Source organism: Anser cygnoides, chromosome 9 (genome assembly GCF_040182565.1).
Source record: "Anser cygnoides isolate HZ-2024a breed goose chromosome 9, Taihu_goose_T2T_genome, whole genome shotgun sequence".
NCBI lineage: Eukaryota > Metazoa > Chordata > Aves > Anseriformes > Anatidae > Anser > Anser cygnoides.
The window spans coordinates 12902286-12919993 of record NC_089881.1 but is presented as its reverse complement, the minus strand read 5'-3'; the positions used below and the strand labels follow the sequence as shown (position 1 = coordinate 12919993).

The following is a 17708-nucleotide window of genomic DNA, read 5'->3' as shown; positions in this document are numbered from 1 at the left end:
AAATACAACAGAGCACTGCTAAAAATAATCTGTATTAGCCTTCAGTCCAAACTTGAGAACTCCAATTCCATGCTGTTCAAAGCTTTAGTAAGGAAGATTCTCTGCTTTTACAAAACTGAATGACAGATGAATGATTTCTTACACAACAGAGAATTGCTACTGACTTCAGGAATTCAGCAGTCTCCCAGTAGAGACAACTCAGGCAAAAAGCAACTCAATGGTATTTACGGAAAAACAGTTAATCCTCCCATAAAATAATCAAGTCTTATGGACCTTTAGCAGATTTTCCCCCTACAGTTCTAAAAGGTAGGGCAAACAAGATGGTAATTTCAAAGTTAAAGAGGAGCCAGTATCTTACTGGAAGTCAGGACGTGCAAATCAGCATCCTGTGTTCAAGCCAACAGATGATTAAGAAGCTGGAAACACACACACAGAAATACACAACTCTCTTCATCCAGCTATATATCCTTCTATACACATACATTATATTGACATCAGAATCTGCATCTCCTGATTTCATAAATGCATGTTACTATGGATAATCCATCTTTTTGTTTTTCCCCTACCTTACTGGGTTAATACATTTGTAGAAAATTTCTCATTGTAAAGTGATTTCTTACCTTTAAAATCATATCTTCTATTACTGATGCATAAACATTCTTCTGTACCTCAGCAGGCTGAAAAGAAATCCCTATCTATAAAATACAAGAGGAAAAAGAACTAGTACATCAAGTAACACAACCCACGTTTTGCTACAGATGAGATGGCAATGGTATAATAGAAACAATCTATTATAAAGGGTATTTAAAAAACAAGCAAGCAGGCTCTGCAGAATTTTCAGGCAGTATAATCTCACGCCTCATTTAAAAGAATTCTGGAGAAAATGAAGCTTGAACATTACAGTAGCCTGCAGAAATGCCTCTCAAACAAAAAAAAGAAGCAGATTTTCATTTTTGTTGCAGGGAGTCCGCAAAAAAAAAAAAGTTGTATTAGGTATTTTGGGTTACAAATAGAAGTTCCATTTTAAAACTGAACATACATTCAGTCCACGTATTCATAATCTTCCCTGCACCTATGACAACTGAAACAGCTTTAAACTACTTCTGGCACAAAAGTTCTGCATCAAAAGAATTTCATCCTCCAGTTCCACTCCCATCACACCTGTGCCCTTGTCACACATGTAGGAAGAGACTGGATATACTGCAAACCAAAATTTCATCCCTTGATATCAACATCTGAGGCAGAGACAGATATGCTGCTTCTTTCCCTCAACTGCTGCTTCTGTCTCTCAGTGGACAGCACCTTTTCCTACAACCTGAGTAAGCCTCCTCCTCTCTTTCCTTCCTGCTGCTGTGAGGGAAGACCACTCTCTCCCTTTCTTTTGCCTTAATTTGAGTTGGCGGGTGCAGGGGAATGACCAAAAAGCAGAGAAGTTTGCTGTGATCTTCACTTTACTGCATCCCCCTTTCCAGGAGCAGCATCAGTCCAGGCAACAAGCCCAGACCTTTCACAAGATAGGACAGGAGGCATTCCATGCCACTGCTTCTTTTCCCTTACTTCCCCTTGCTTCTGGACTTCCAGACCAATTTTTCTGGTGCTAAGCTTGGCAATGCAGCTTCTCTGAAATGATCTCCCAGCAGCTGGCATGCTTCACTTCTGCCAGCACTGGCCAGCTGAGCATCATGAACCAGAAGGTCAGATTTATCCAGGCCACTTATAAAAACCTTAATAAAGCATCCAGAGGCCCATACAGATGAAAGAAAGGCAACTAAATGAATGTAAGGGCACAACTGAGCAGCAATTCATACTAGCTTTATGATTCACTTATTACCTTCTCTGCTGTGTCCCTCACAAATTCTGATGCAGGCAAGGAAGACAAATAGAACTTCATCTCCTCTTGCTTCTCCTCCTGTTCTTTTTTAATGTTTATTTTTAATGGCTCACTGAAGTTGAGAACATCTACTTCCTCTTCATGTTCTGGTTCTCGTTTCAGAAATTGCTGTAGCTCCTCTAATTTTCGGCACAGATCCTCACCACTGCTATAAGATGACGGGCATTCTGAAAAAGAAGCAATCAATTAAACAAATTATAGATTATGGAAAGCTGCTTACAAACAGATGCATACCCAAAATATGGCAAGAAATTGAGGTAATTGGAAGTTATTTTTGTAGTTCCTACCAAACATATGGAGGAGCACAAACACTAAGTCACTGAGAGACTTCTAATTATGTCTTCATTACACTCAGTGCTCTCTCATCTGCCCCTACACCAATCAAGAAGGCTGTACTCCAAACAAAACCAGGCTCCTAAACATTCTTACAGAAGTTTTTTGACAACTGGCTAGGCAGTCTGATGCTCTTCAACTTGCTTGGAGATGGAGTTTTACTATGTAGGCACCACTTAACAATAAATCACACCTTTTACGTTGTGATGAGTATTATCAAGTTGTTTTTTTGTTCGTTTTATTTTTAAGAAAAATCAGAAGACAGATTCCCAATGGAATTACAAAAGCGTAACCTCTTCTCTGCACGATCAGCAAGAACCAGAAAAACCTCTTATGAAAAGCTAAGCAGTAAACAGATTGTTTTCTTCAAAGATAAACACAAACCTAGTTATTTAGACAAAAAGATTAAAAAGGTAGATATATGCTTCCTTCAACAATTGCAGTGCAGGACCAGGCTTAGCAAAGACTAATCACACACTTCCGTGAAATACAAGGACTTCAAGTACAATCAGGACAGAATAACATTCAGTTTTGGGAAAGGGATTATCTGAAGGTGAAACAAGGGAGCTTCACTAAACAGAACGGATGAAACTGAAGATGAATGTTTAATATATTCTCCAATGGGCTGTGCAGATCCCAGAGCTAAGCCTAGTGGACTAATGCAGAAGCTATATTACCACCACATGAAGTTTCACATACGCCAATTCACTTCACTTCTGGAGGTAAGTTAACCCCCAGTGTGCTCCACATTGCTGTTGCCAGACAATCTTTTGCACCTGAAGCTCATTCACACTGTTTGCACAGTAAGTCTTTGAACAGAGGCTAAGCTTACCCAATAATGAGTTTCTGTACCCACTTATAAATGATTGCACTGCAGATCTGGAATCATCTCTCATAACAAATACCTACACTGGGCCTCCAGGGGCCCCAAAGCACAACGAAACCCAGAAGAGGCCCCACAGAGCATCAGTATTTGTAGACATGAGAGACAGCTTCACTTGTATGCTTGCTCTTAGGGTCTCCAATATCTGTTATTCCTGAGTGAATTAAGTAAAAAAAAACAAAACAACCCTCTCCTAAAGAGGCAGCACATGGGTAAGCATACCCTTTCTTGAGCCAATTTAACCAACAGTGCCTTTGGATAAAAGGAATTTTCTGTCCCTGCTTGCTCACCTGGCTCGCTGTCTATCTGTGTCAGCACATCTTCAATCGAGTCTTCATCATTTCGCAGGGTCTCAGGGTCAGGTGGAGTGTAGCCATGGCATCGACACCACTGCACCACATGCTTTGTTTTCAGGGGCGTAATGTTGTGAAACCTGGGGTGCTTCTCTATGATTTCTTGAAGGATCTTCTTCACTGTCATTGCTCGTTGCCACTGTGACAAACCAAAGAGAAAAAGCTCATCACATTGGCTGAAGTGTTTAAAGCTAGATATGACCCAGAACAACAATGCGGGTTGCAAGGAAAACAAAAAAAATATGATTTTCTCAGAAGTCAGAATGACAAGGAAAAAAAAAAAAAACAAATGTGGGAGATGGTCCTAATCCTGTTATCTTTGGCAGTTCTGGGCAGGTCATTTAAACTCTTTCTCATCCAACCAAATCCTCAAGAAAGAGCAATATACAGGAACCCAGGCACACTTGCCTTGACTTGAACTGTTTCCTCTTCCAAATAACATCTTAAGATGGCATAATGCAAACAATCCAGTACAGCAAAAGATGCTTCTTAAAGTTTTGGCTAAACTCTTTTTTCACTTATGTTGGTGACAGCAGATCTAATCAGTTTTACAATCTTCCTTGTAAAAGTCCATGGCAAGATGATAAAATTGTTAAGAAACACAAGGAAATATAACAACCAGAATACAAAAAGATCCAGATTAACTGAAATATTTATCTCTGGTGAACACACAAGCTATGACATAGTATTTCAGTACTAGTACTCTCAATGCTCTTCCTACAAGAAAACAGCCACAATCCCACAAAAACATGGACAAAGTATATTGCAGAAAATTCACAAGACCATACAATGCCACAGAGGAATGATGAGAACCAAGTGTTAACAGGACAGTTTGCAAAAATTCTGAATTTTAAAATGTTCCAGAAGCGTCTTACTTTGATTCAACTGAAAAGTGACCTTCAGAGTCCCTTCTGAGAAAGGCTCCAAACAATAAACTGGATCATTAGCTGAGCAGAAATTAGTGTGTCTCGTGGTAAGGAATGCTTCCATTTAAAATACAACAGACTGCTTCAGAAAACAAGAACAACCAACAAGGCAGGTTCTGTAATTCAGAAACCTCTCTCATGCCCCTAATGACTGCTTATAAAACAAAGGAGAAGATTACCTCAGCTGCCCTCCTCTTCCCAATATTCCAACTGTAATACTGGTCCACTGAACTGGCACAAAAAGAGCTTGCGTCTTCACCTAGAAAACACAAAGACAAAAACAGTATTGAATTTTAGTAGGTGAAATAAAATACATCCTGCTTACAATGTTCTCTAGTGAGGAGGAAGGAGGAAATGTGTTTCTGCTTTTAGGTTCAAGGGCCATACAGATGTTGTGCTCACTCACTGAGAACACCACAGAGGTGTGCAGCACCTAATGTTCTTTGGATGCCAAAACAGCATCATTCTTGGTCACGATACCCAGACATCTGTGGCTATAGGCTGCTTTAAGTTTTCTCTCCCACCCCTGAACTGTAATGATGTAGACCTCTCAGTCTGTCTTATTGGTCAAACTCTCTTCCTTTGGAAGACAGATAGACAAACAGATAGATAGACAGATATAAAAACAAAATACATTCCAATATTGAGCTGTTATCATATTTGCAAGTATTTCTGAAACCCAGGCATTAAAAAAATAGCACATCTACTACGGAGAAAACCAGGGAAAATGAGGACCTACTTGCAACCATTATGTGAGGAAATACAATCTATTTGTAACTGAAGAAGTTAACTGCTTACAGCATACTTGGCTTTATTGGAAGAACCTAATTCTAAATGTGTTTATAATAACCCATGGAGTAAGCTCTCTAGGAGAATGGCTTCATTTCGTTCCGTTTTTCATCAATTTTTCAGCTACGGAGTATGCGAGGCATTCTGTTGATACATTGAAAATAGAGAGCAAAGCCTTTTCATGCACTGCTTACTTTTTTCAGCAATTAATGGAACCTTCTTCACTATTGCTGTTAAGAGCTGCTGGATGTTCTCCAAATATTCTATGCTGCAAAGGATAAAGAGAATCACAATAAAGAATACTGTTGGAAGTAATAAATCAGACGCAAAAAGTTTCAAAATCACTACACGGTTTAATGCCCCTAGATCCAAAGCATTATAGCAGTAATAGTGTGAGGATAAACTGTTATGCCCCAGTTTGGAGAAGGTATTTCAAGCAGCCCTTCCTCTTGCTGAAGCATGCACACATGAAGCTGCATTTGTCAATCCAAACAAACTGAAGACTGAAGGTTTTTTTGAGGGGTAAGAAGCACCTATTAGTGCAGGCTGTCCCAGTGGGAACATGGGATACTGCACGGGAAGCTTTATACTCCCTGCTGCTGCTCATCAGCTGGCTCTCTTAAAATTCCGTAAGGAGGAGAGGTTCCTGTTATAGACAAAGGTTGCACTCAGTGGCTCATTTGATGCCAGCACTTTTGCTTTAACATTAAAACTTGTGCTAATGGGAGTTTAGGTAAATCTCACTTAACCAGTCGTACTGTATTTAACTGATGGAAAGTACACTCCTGGCCATCTGTTTCATACAGCTGCAACGAAGACAATTTCCATTGTGTAGTGACTTGATATTTATTCCTGTCTGCTACACATACCTTCCATCAGGATAATGTTTACAGGGATGTATCAAGACAACGCTTTTCAAAACATGGAGACGGGGAAATATGCCAGTGAAGAATCAAGAGCAGAAGGACATCCTACGCATTACAGGAAATTTCCAGAGAAAAACTAAAAAATTGCAAACTGAGTTCTGGTGAAATACCTCTGAAAAGTACTTCCAAGAACATCACAAATAAGGCACTGGATTTCACAGAGTCCAGTGAACTAATGCTCCAATGATATTTATCATCTAATTCCAATTCTGAACTGAGAAGCCGTCATATTAAGTAATTACAGAAGTATATGATCTTATGAAGACTAGAGAGGCGAGAAGAGAGACAGTTCAACTTATTTCAGATGCTCCCTTTTAAACCTGAATTTCACTGTGTACAGTTTGGCCTCATTAAAAAAACATAGTGGCAATGGGAATTATCCAAGTGTTGGATGATAAAGATATCTTAGCAGCTTGAGATTTTAGCAAACCCCAAAACAAGTACAAATATTTATTCCCCCCCCCGCCTTTCCAGGAGCCCTGAATACAAATCCATTAGGGAAGACTTGCAACACTGCCTGAAACAAATGCCATCCAACAGGATTAGTACTGATACAATGGTGTATGTAACAGAAGATTTTACATTGTATTTCTGAGTCAAACTTTTAACAATGTTGCATGCATCCCTAGAGTCTCCTCCAACTCCCCTGGAGTTTCAAAGACCAGAAATCCTTACAAAGAAATGAACAATTACTTGATAACGTAATTCCCAAGTTCTGAACTCTCTTCTGTTTTTACTGCTGCTTGACCTTCTTGAGTACCCACAGAGCTGCAGTTTTGTCCCGTTGAATCAGGCTCCATCTTAACTTCAAAGAAACAGAACACGTTTCAAAAGAAAGAGCACCCATCAGCTTAATTATATGTCTTGAGTAAGACTCCAATAAGACTAAGTGTCTTACATATTAAATAACATCACTGAATTTGTTGTTTGCATTTTCTTTTAAACATGAACAAACCTGACCTTGTGAAGAACATAAGCTTCATCTATACTGCATGAAAGCCACAATAACATGACCAGCTCCCCCTCCAAATCTCAACATGATGATATCTATCCCTTTTAGAAAATATGTATGCACACCATCAATTGCCAATGTTTTGCATATGACTGCATGATCTAAACTGAACTGCTTAAAAATGTGTGCTGGCCTTTTTTTTAAGCAAAGAGCTGGACAGAAAGCTAATAACAATTTTAGCTACTAGTGGGATTTCAAATTGTCACCAGTGAGCTCTCACATCTAGGACAGAACTCTGCCAAGGCACGAGCAGGAGATGTTCCACACCCAGAATATCCAGGCAGTCTGGTCATTCAGCTGGCAGGGGAAAGACACAGCAATTCTGCAAGAATTGGACTTTCAGTCACTATTTTGAGGACAGCAGTGACTGTGATTACATACATGCTGCTCTGTGCTTTTCTGCAATGATGGATTGAAATGATGAATGTTTATAGTACTCAATAGTAGTTTTTCAGAATATTCCCTTTCCTCTCTGTACTTGCGCCTATGCTTTCGGCTTTGTTGAGGGGGAAGTCACTGTAAATTTCCCAGTCCCCAGATGTCATTGTAAATTAATTCAAACCCTGCTAACAACAGAAATGAACCCACAGTCACAAGGTCTAATTTCAGAGTCAGACCACTTGCATAAAGCAGCACTGGCATATTTCTAGTACTTATCTTACAGAGAAATTTCTTGTTACCTTTAGTAACGGATGCCGTAGAGGGACTCGGGACAACTGTACTTGCTGATGTGACAGCTGTAACAGCTGCAACTTTGCTGGTAGAAAGTGACTGTATCACTGGAGAGGAAATAAAAAGGACAACAAATTAAAAAAAATAAAAAACAAACTTTGGCATATAACCATATTCAGAAGCAATAAGATGTTTGCAACACAAAGTTTAGGGATGAATTTCCTTGCTACATTTTCTTCTATCTCTAACCTTTGGACCAGGTATGCCAACAGTGACGAAGAGCTACCCTGTGTCAAAGGGGATTTTCAAACACCATCTGTCATCCTCCTCTGCCCTTTACCTTTGTTCATAGGCATGAGTATAGTCTGAACACCTCCAGAAGCTGTGTTTACACCGAGCTGTTTAAGCTGGCTGGGAACTGTCAGAACAGCCTGCTGTGGACTAGACTGATTTGAGTGGATTTTTAGCAACCCTGCAAGAAGAATGGAAGACAAAACGTTAAATAAAACACACCATTTTGTTTATCTCCAGTTATTTTTCTCCCTTTCTGACTGAAGTAGGATGGCACGTAAGCTACCACTGCCACCGTCTTAACGAGCCACAGTTCAGCGAACTGCCTGTTAAATTTTTACTGACATGGATGACTGCTAAAGTACTGAGATGCATTATATGCTGCACAGCACTCTGACATTTGTGAAGCAAGTTCCCAATTACTTAAGTAATCTTAAGCAAAAGTTGATGTAAAACAAACCTTTCAAATGAAGCAGGCTCAGCACAGAGTAAAACACTCTTAACAGAACAAGACAAAAGCAGTTAGAGCATGACTCGCAGCTCTCCTCTCCTTTACTTGTGCTTAAGCATCTGGTAAGCCAGTGAATGACAGCTGTCGTACTTACACAGCCCCTCTCACCTCTGCAGCTCAGCTTAGCAGCACCCACTGCAGTTAGCAGAGCAAAATCAACCATGCTTTAACTAAACGATGAACCCAAGCCTGTGCAGCCAGTCTGACGAAGAATATACCTGAACTGAGCGTCCCATGTCTTTCTGTTACAAGCACTCAATGCATGCATCCATAAGGATGGCTGATTAAGCTATGAAGCACATTAAGAGGGGGGACTGAGTTAGATAACCGATTTTAGTTAAGTCTAGAAGAACAAGCAGGACATTGTGATATTAACAACATTAACAGTGGCAGCATCCAGTGACTTTGGTGGAAGCCAACATGGCTCCAAGCTGAACCACGGGACAATGACTGAGGAGCACTCATCTCCTGTTCCCCTAGCTCCCTCCTCCACAGTGATGACATCCCAAACCACCAAAACCAGAGCTCTAATACTATGATATGGGACTATGCTTATCATTTTTATTAGTAAACTGGCTATTTCCTATATAATTTTATTTAATGCTTTGACTGAACAAACTTTTATTCAGCTTTTGTTTTAGAAAACTGCAAACAACACACTTCTTAGTTTCGCAGTGGTAATTTTATACTCACAATGTGTTTCAGGAAAGTTTCTATTCCCCTTACAATCCATTACTATTGTTTAAGAAATGACTGCCTTCCAAGTACCAGACATGCAAGGTCTGATGAAAATGTCCCTTGGTTTTGAAAGATACATAACGCTGGTCAGTTAGACAATGAACACTGGGCAAGAAGGCTAGCCTAGTTCATTTTTAAACATTATAGAACTTTCTATTTGAGATTCATTTAAATAAAAAATACTATATTTTTAGAATTAAGTATCTGATGACACACATTTTGGCAAAACCTTTTCTTCTGCCTCCAGCCTTCTCAAATGTGCAGCACCACAATGCTCAAGCTCAGTGGCTGCTGGCTTCTTCTTTGATGCACTGCCCCCAAACAGCTCTTACAGGGATGTCAAACAGTAAACCAAAGCTCTCTTTGGGGACAGTCAGTCTTCAGCAAGCATTTAAATGTTCAGGGCTTCACAAGTTTCCTTCCAGAACAGTTTCTCACACTTCAAGAAAGTGTTATCATTTAGAAGTGTGGCTTGGGGGATGTCATAACTGTGTGATGCAAAGATGTGTCAGGACAGCATGGCAAAGGACCCAAACTGCAAGGCAAGTAAAAAGGGACATTTGCAACTATTCCTATTAGCCTGACAGGGAGGCAACTCTGCCCATTGCAAAACAACAGGAAGATTTGAGATTCTTAATGAAAAGTTGCCTTTAAAAATACAGATCTCAAGAATTCTAGCATAGTATTTCTCCCCCACCCGACACTGAAATAACATGTTTTATAGCAATTGCTTCTTTTGGGATTCCTGAATTTGCTTTTAATAATGAAGTCAGTGTCACAGACTTAAAAAAAAAAAAAAAATCTAGATGATATTCTTATATATGGCAGCCTTAATCAGAAAGCTATTTAGAATGGTGTATTCCCAACAAAAACTCTTGCTGCTTTGTTTGGAAAGAAGAAAATACTCAACTGCTTATTGCAGAACTGCAGCAGTCTTAACAGCTTCTGTTGTTTATTTTCAAGCTTTGGAAAACAGTGTGATGAAGAAAGGAAGAGTTTGGAACACTGCGTTGGAAATGAGAAGAGCTGCTTTAAAAAGGGACTGCTAAATGGGCTCCATGTCACTTAACTTTCTCTTTTTTGTATTTGTTTTGTTTCCCCTTAGTAAGGAGCCATTTCAAATGAGTATGACATACCAGCAGGTAAATTAGAAGTCAAAATGAAGATGTCTAACGTTAACTCATGATACTAAAATTAAACCTGCTATATTTGCTCTCCATAATACAAAATAAACTGGAAGACTATAAAACTGAATAAGGAAAACACCCCTCTACCTAGAGGCAGGCCATCTTTATTGCTCTATCTTTATTAAGTTGAAAGATTCCAGATCAAATCCATTTTGCTGTACTCAACAGATTATGACTTTAAAACATTCATTAACCTTAAATCAAAACCTCTCTTTTTCCAAGCCAAAAAGAGCAGATGCAAAGTCTCAGAGCCAAATTCTGCTTATGCAACTTCTCCAGCTTCAGTGGCAGTTCATTTTCACAAACTGAATCAGGTTTATAGTACCTCTGATACCTTGAACAAGCAGAATGCATCCTCTACAGAGGATTTGGCATGAAAACCTAAAATCCCTCTCCAATACCAGTAGGCAACTTGCACTGTTACTTGTATCAGATGCAGTCAATGCACTGTATTAGGATGCCAAATTATTTACACATCTCTTTGGCTAAGCCAAAAGTTATCCTAATAAGTTACGTTTTAGAAAGCATGACTCTACTTTCACCGCTCACAAAGGCGGATGATTCCACATTCTTCCTTTTACAGCAAAGACATCTAAAGAACTTGTACACAATTTTAACTTTCTGTAGAAAAGGCATGAAGGGAGAATACCTGATACTGCAGCTTTTCCAGTCACAGGCGTTGGTGTAGTCACCAGAGAAGCAACACTTACAACAGTAGAAGTAGCAGTCTTATTCACTGCTGATGAAGTAGACTGGCTCTGGTTTATACAGATTTGGTGTTGTCCAGACGTTTTTGCTGTAGGAGCTCCAGAAGATGATGAACTGGAACCTGCATTATCTATTTGCTGCATAAAAGAGGAAGACAGTGATAACATTCCTTGTAATTTCACAGATGATTCAGCAATAAACACAAGGAGAGAATATCTAGAAATAGCAAAAGCAGAACTCTGTTTTTCTATCACTAAGAAGAAAGAAATTAACAAGCACTTATCAAAAAGCCCATATACAATGATATACAACAATATGAAATGCAGAGAATGGAGACTATTTAAAGCAGAAATAACATGAAATTGTGCACACAGGAACCGTTACCACAATTGCTGCGATGATATCTGGAGCTAGGTCCCTTAACTCCAGCAAGCAAACCTCCAGATGAGATATCTCACAACATTAGCCACAACTTCTTTGACACTCATCAGCTCAGTCCCCAGGCAGATCCTGGTGTCCTGGCTGCTGTGTGGCCTAGGCAGGGATAGGTAGGCCAACAGGGTGCTAATAGCTGTCATTGGGAAGTCAGGTGGTGGTGGTGACTTTGGGATAAAGAGGTTGGACGGAAAATTGGAACCTCTGCAGCTTCACTGAGAGCTGTACAGAGTAAGTAGCATTTAAAGCAAATTTCAGTATTTTCACCAATATGTGCTGTGTATGCCAGGGTTCAGGTCTCTAAGGGAAGCATAGCCTCAACTCTCAACTTGTTTAAACCTTTGCCTCCCCATAAACAGAAGCAGGAAGGCTGGGAAAGCCTCCCAGTGAACACACTTTCCTCTTTGCTGCCTCATCCCCACCTCATGAACTCCATCTCCACTCCTGGTGGACAACCTGTACCAACTGGACACATGGCTGCATGCCCCCCTCACTCCAGGAACACAAATGTTTTACTTTCAATCTCACTTCATGGCAAAGCATCCTATTCCTACTCTGCACCGTTATGACTCCTCAGGGGTAGGGAGGAGTGACATCCCTTGAATGCGGTCAGAACCAAAGGACCATGAACCTTGGCCACCGTGAAGTCTAATCACAACAGATTGGGCACTGAACATTGTTGAGTCTGTGATCTCAGAGGAACAATCTACATTCTATCTACTGTTGGCTTTCACTGACCTACTGGATGCAGATCTTCAGGCATTTTACATTCTTCTGCAAATTTTAGAGCTAGTGACAGATTTGGTGTTTAAAGGCTAGGTAGCCCAAAAATATCATCCGTATGACTGCAAAGGCTGTTTCATATAAAGCTTTTCCTGCCTATCTGAATTTTAAAAGCAAGGAAGTGCAAGTTTTAAGTTTCCCTTCTTCCCTTGCTTCTTTACCTATTTTACGTAGAACAACAAGCAACTAATCTGCAAAGGAGTTAGTTTTGTACACAGCACCAGAAAACAACTAAAAAGCAGAAAAACCAACAATGCTGATTGGAAGAAAAACCACCAATAGATCATAAAGCAGAGGTCATCCTTTCCTGGGGATTATACTGGGTAGGGTGCAAATGTCATCTCCTAGTATGTTGGCAAGGTTGTTTCTCACCTGTGCCACCCCATTTGTGGGAAGGGCCACGGCAGGAGCAGCAGCTGTGGTGATAACACCTCCTGATACTCTCAGCACAGTGGTACCAGGTTTGGAGAGCTGGGATGAGGCAGGCACTGATTTCAGAGACCCATCTGATATTTTCATCAGTGATGTCTGTCCACTGGGTGCAGCCTTGGAAAAGAAATTCAGCATAGGGTAAACAATATCAATACTGTATCTGTTGTTTTTTGTTTGCTTGTTTAAAAAACAAGATGAATGCTTCTTATATTACTGGAAAATATTTTAAAATTACGTTTTTCAATGAAAGAGGCATTCTGGGACAAGAATAGTTGGAACAAAATTACTACCTCAAATTCAAATTTATCAAGCTGTAGAGAGGTTTTTTGTTTTGTTTTTTAAAGCCTACTGATTTTGAATTTAGGACGGTTTTCTGGCACTCTTGGTGAGTTTGAGTTTCACAGGGACTATTCAGAAAAGAAGGGTCTTTTGAGTGATCTCAAGATGACCAAGGCCAAAAATTTCTAAGAGATGTAACAGGTGATTCATTTCTAAGGTTCAAATATTTAAGCACATTTTTGCATTTATCTGTATTCACTCCTCTAATACTACATCATTAAGAAATCCTGGAGCACATTTAAGAACTAGCAACCTAAGCTTATAAATGACCCACTTTGAGAACATCAATAAAGCTGAAAAACTGTGTTCCAATATCTGCATATAGAAGTACACCTTTGTATGCTTTCATAGTGCAGCCGTAACTGTAACTGTACAAATAAAAAACTGACTACGAAAGGGGAAGCTCTCATAATGTGCAATTGTGGTTCCTATACTTTATCTGTCAATATGCTGACCAGTAAGAGATACACATCGTTTGCAAGTTACCTGTGTAAATAAAGCTGTTTTCTGTCCAGTTATCACTTTTAATGCTTGCCCTTGTGTGGAAGATGTCCCAACTCCGACATTGCCCTGAACAACAGATGCTGGCGTCAGCTGCTTCCCAGAACTTTGAGGAGAAGGTTGGCCAACCAGAAAGGTGCCCTGCTCCAGAAATAAGTCAGGGAGGTCAGCGTTTGAAACCACAGTTACGAGTCAACAGAAATCTAAGAGTGACAATACTGCTACAGCCTGTAGCTGTAGTGGAACAGCAACATCTGCAGGTATTCTGTGATGCAAAATAATGCTTTAAAAAGGTTTTTGACATTCTTTCTGTACTGCAATAATCACAAACGCTTGAATTAAAGAAGACAAAAAAAATCTGAAGTCCTCAACTTTGCCGACCCCACTGAAAGGTCTGAAAGGAAGTCTCCTCTCTGTCTACCTTCCAAAGGCAGGAAGCACGCCAGTGCCCCAAAACATTCTGTCTTCTAAAATAATGCATTGTTAATTACAATGGATGATTCTGCACTCAGAGCAAGACATAGCCGTGTCGGTGCAGAACCCTTTCGAACACAAAGGTAAAGGTGAAAAAGCTACAGTTCCCTATATGCTCAGAGGCATCCACTGCAATATAATACACATCATGCTCTTCAGGTTTATTCTTTGTGAAAAATACTGCTTAACCTGCAAGATCAGAGAGGCTACTGCTGGGCTAGGCAAAAAAATGTCAGAAATCAAACCACTGTCACCTTCTAGCTTCAAAATGCATTTAGTCACAGAATCACAGAATCATCTAGGTTGGAAGAGACCTCCAAGATCACCTACTCCAACCTCTGACCTAACACTAACAAGTCCTCCACTAAACCGTATCACTAAGCTCTACATCTAAATGTCTTGTAAAGACCTCCAGGGATGGTGACTCAACCACTTCCCTGGGCAGCCCATTCCAATGCCTAACAACCCTTTCAGTAAAGAAGTTCTTCCTAACATCCAACCTAAACCTCCCCTGGCACAACTTTAGCCCATTCCCCCTCATCCTGTCACCAGGCACGTGGGAGAATAGACCAACCCCCACCTCGCTACAGCCTCCTTTAAGGTACCTGTAGAGTGCAATAAGGTCGCCCCTGAGCCTCCTCTTCTCCAGGCTGAACAATCCCAGCTCCCTCAGCCGCTCCTCATAAGACTTGTTCTCCAGACCCCTCACCAGCTTCGTTGCCCTTCTCTGGACTCGCTCGAGCACCTCCATGACCTTCTTGTAGCGAGGGGCCCAAAACTGAACACAGTACTCGAGGTGCGGCCTCACCAGAGCTGAGTACAGGGGGACAATCACTTCCCTAGCCCTGCTGGCCACGCTGTTTCTTATGCAAGCCAGGATGCTGTCGGCCTTCTGGGCCACCTGAGCACACTGCTGGCTCATATTCAGCCGACTATCAACCAGTACTCCCAGGTCCTTCTCTGCCAGGCAGCTTTCCAACCACTCATCTCCCAGCCTGTAGCGCTGCTTGGGGTTGTTGTGCCTCAGGTGCAGGACCCAGCACTTGGCCTTCTTGAACTTCATACAGTTGGCCTCAGCCCATCGGCCCAGCCTATCCAGATCCTCCTGCAGAGCCTTCCTACCCTCGAGCAGATCGACACATGCACCTAACTTGGTGTCGTCTGCAAACTTACTGAGGGTTCACTCAATCCCCTCATCCAGATCATCCATAAAGATATTAAAGAGAACTGGCCCTAGTACTGAGCCCTGGGGGACTCCACTAGTGACCGGCCTCCAACTGGATTTAACTCCATTCACCCACAAAGGTTATATACTCAGAGCTCAGAAATCACAGCTAGATCTGGAGGTGTGCACTCTAACAACCTACCATCTGAAGCCTTGCATCCCTTTCTGTTTCACACCCCTATTTAGTTGTTGCTCTTTTCTCTTCATTCACCTACAGTCAAGCATGGATCCCTTCACACAATCTTCTGTTTTATCAGTTTTCTTCCTTTCTCAGCCTTGCCATTTCTCTCTAATAACTCTCCTTTATTCCCCTATCTATAAGGCTTTCCTAGAACTTCCATGCATCCTATTTATGTAAGATGGATCTTCTAATATTATTAGTCTTATCACCTCTCCTAGTGTGGAGACCTTGCTTCCCTGCCATCATGGACTTTTATTTCACCACCCACCAGTTGCCCTGAGAAAGTGCTCCATGCTATCTTCTCAGCCCACAAGGAGCCAAGCCCCAAGGGGGTCCCACCCTGTAAGGGGAGGTAAGGTGCAGATATGTGCAAATAGCTATAGCAAGCAGTAAAGCAGATACCTGGCAGAAGAAAAAGAGGCAAGGGTTGCTAGAGAGATTCAATGCAACCTGAAATACTGAACTGCTTCTATTAATATGCTTATGCTACTGACCTGGGGTGTCTGCTTCAGGATGTAGGATGTATAGGTGAGGTGCTGTGACAAGTTACTGCTTGTGCTTTGGGTTCCTCCTCCTCCACTATTCGTAGAAGAACCAGATTGGAGACCTGTAACCAGAACAAAAGGCTTGACTCTTTGGTAACCAGACAATGTCAGTTGCTGAAGTATCCCTGTATACACAAATAATTGAAAACAGCTTGCAAGATGCTTGCTGTAACACATTATGTAACCGAGTAATATCCAGGCATAAACACCGTAATTACCCAGTACAGCACAGTTCGGAAGTGCTGCTGTGCTCTCTTATAGATCAGCAAATACCATGAGCAAAAGGAGATATGGGGGGGAGTAAGGACTGGTGGGCATGAAAAGCTCATTTCAGGCTGATGTGAAATTTCTATTGAAGAAAACACTGTCCAACATGTAAACTGTTTTTAATCAGTCTTTTGCAGGTTATGAATATGCAGCAGAAGCTCTGGAAATACTCCAAATACTAGCTATGCTGCTGGTATCTACCTTCTTACATATTAAGCTGAATAATCTCTCCTCCCCAATGTCAGTACCAGAACTATGAGCAAACACCTGGCACCTAATCCATCTCCCATGTTAAACCCCAGCCCCAAAAACAGAGACATTCTGGGGAAGGCTCACAACAAAACTCTGCATCTTACACAGTCCAAAACCTGCCGTATTCTTTTCCTATAGAATCATAAAGGTTGGAAAAGACCTCCAAGATCATCTGGTCCAACCATCCCCCTACCACCAGTATTACCTACTAAGCCACCTCCCACAGCCAACCTTTTCTTAAGCTACACAATGCAATAAACTATAGAAAAATACTATAGAAAAAATACTGCCCATCAGAAGTATTTTAGCAGTGCTGTTCTCCAGGTATTTCACAGCAAGTTTGATTCATAAGCCCATTACCAACAAAGCGTTTCTGCTGGTGTCAACAGCTTGGGGTCAAACCTTTTATCAATATTCAAATCTATTTCTTTCCCTCATTCTAGATACAGTTAACTCATCCTTTTCAAAGCTAGCTTATTATGTTTCTAGTTTTTCCAGGGTCTCATTCCATTACTTATTAATAGATTTCACAACTGCATTCAAATCCAGCTCAGTTCTCCATTATGAAAACGCAGTTGTCTCCCCACAGAGAAAGCATCATTGCACAGTGAAGGCAATCTTTCACTGTGAATTACGGGGAAAGTTAGTCTGCTTTCAGCACAAATAGTAAGACATCAGGAGCCCTGAATGTAAAGCAGTTTCATCTAAGATGAAAGACACTTTTGACATCTCAGCTTTTCAGCTCCACGTACTGTGTTGTTGTGAACAAAGAACTCCCATCCCATTATTGACTTTCACAGTACCAGGATGCATTATAGCAAAAACACCAAACATATTAATTACACAGTGATTACATTATTTAAGGCATTAGATTTCCCACAAGACTAACTAGCATTATTTGTGGCTCTCAGTATGGCTCCTTGGGGTATCAGAAGCAGTTTTCCTTTCCCAGAAGGATTCTTGCTGTTGGTGGTGAGGTACAGTTTGGTGCCTGGTGGCAAGTTGGCCAAGTTTGCCAGGTTGGTGGCTGGTAACTGCAGTGTAGCCATGACTA

The 17708-nt window shown here is 40.9% G+C and overlaps 1 protein-coding gene across 9 annotated transcripts in view; it reads right to left on the bottom strand.

Moving 5' to 3' along the window:
- The window catches only part of YEATS2 (YEATS domain containing 2), a 49660-nt gene that overhangs the window by 5041 nt on the left and 26911 nt on the right, over window positions 1-17708 (bottom strand). For 8 of the 9 annotated variants that reach the window (XM_067002550.1, XM_067002548.1, XM_067002551.1 and 5 more), the window contains 13 exons: window positions 17544-17705; window positions 16085-16197; window positions 13696-13851; window positions 12811-12984; window positions 11162-11357; window positions 8126-8257; window positions 7794-7892; window positions 6795-6906; window positions 5370-5443; window positions 4566-4645; window positions 3398-3599; window positions 1832-2058; window positions 621-695 (listed from right to left, as the gene is read on the bottom strand). In XM_067002550.1, the coding sequence (XP_066858651.1) occupies window positions 621-695; window positions 1832-2058; window positions 3398-3599; window positions 4566-4645; window positions 5370-5443; window positions 6795-6906; window positions 7794-7892; window positions 8126-8257; window positions 11162-11357; window positions 12811-12984; window positions 13696-13851; window positions 16085-16197; window positions 17544-17705 (1802 nt within the window). The remainder of the gene's footprint in view (window positions 1-620; window positions 696-1831; window positions 2059-3397; window positions 3600-4565; window positions 4646-5369; window positions 5444-6794; window positions 6907-7793; window positions 7893-8125; window positions 8258-11161; window positions 11358-12810; window positions 12985-13695; window positions 13852-16084; window positions 16198-17543; window positions 17706-17708) is intronic. The other variant, XM_067002552.1, reaches the window with a different exon arrangement.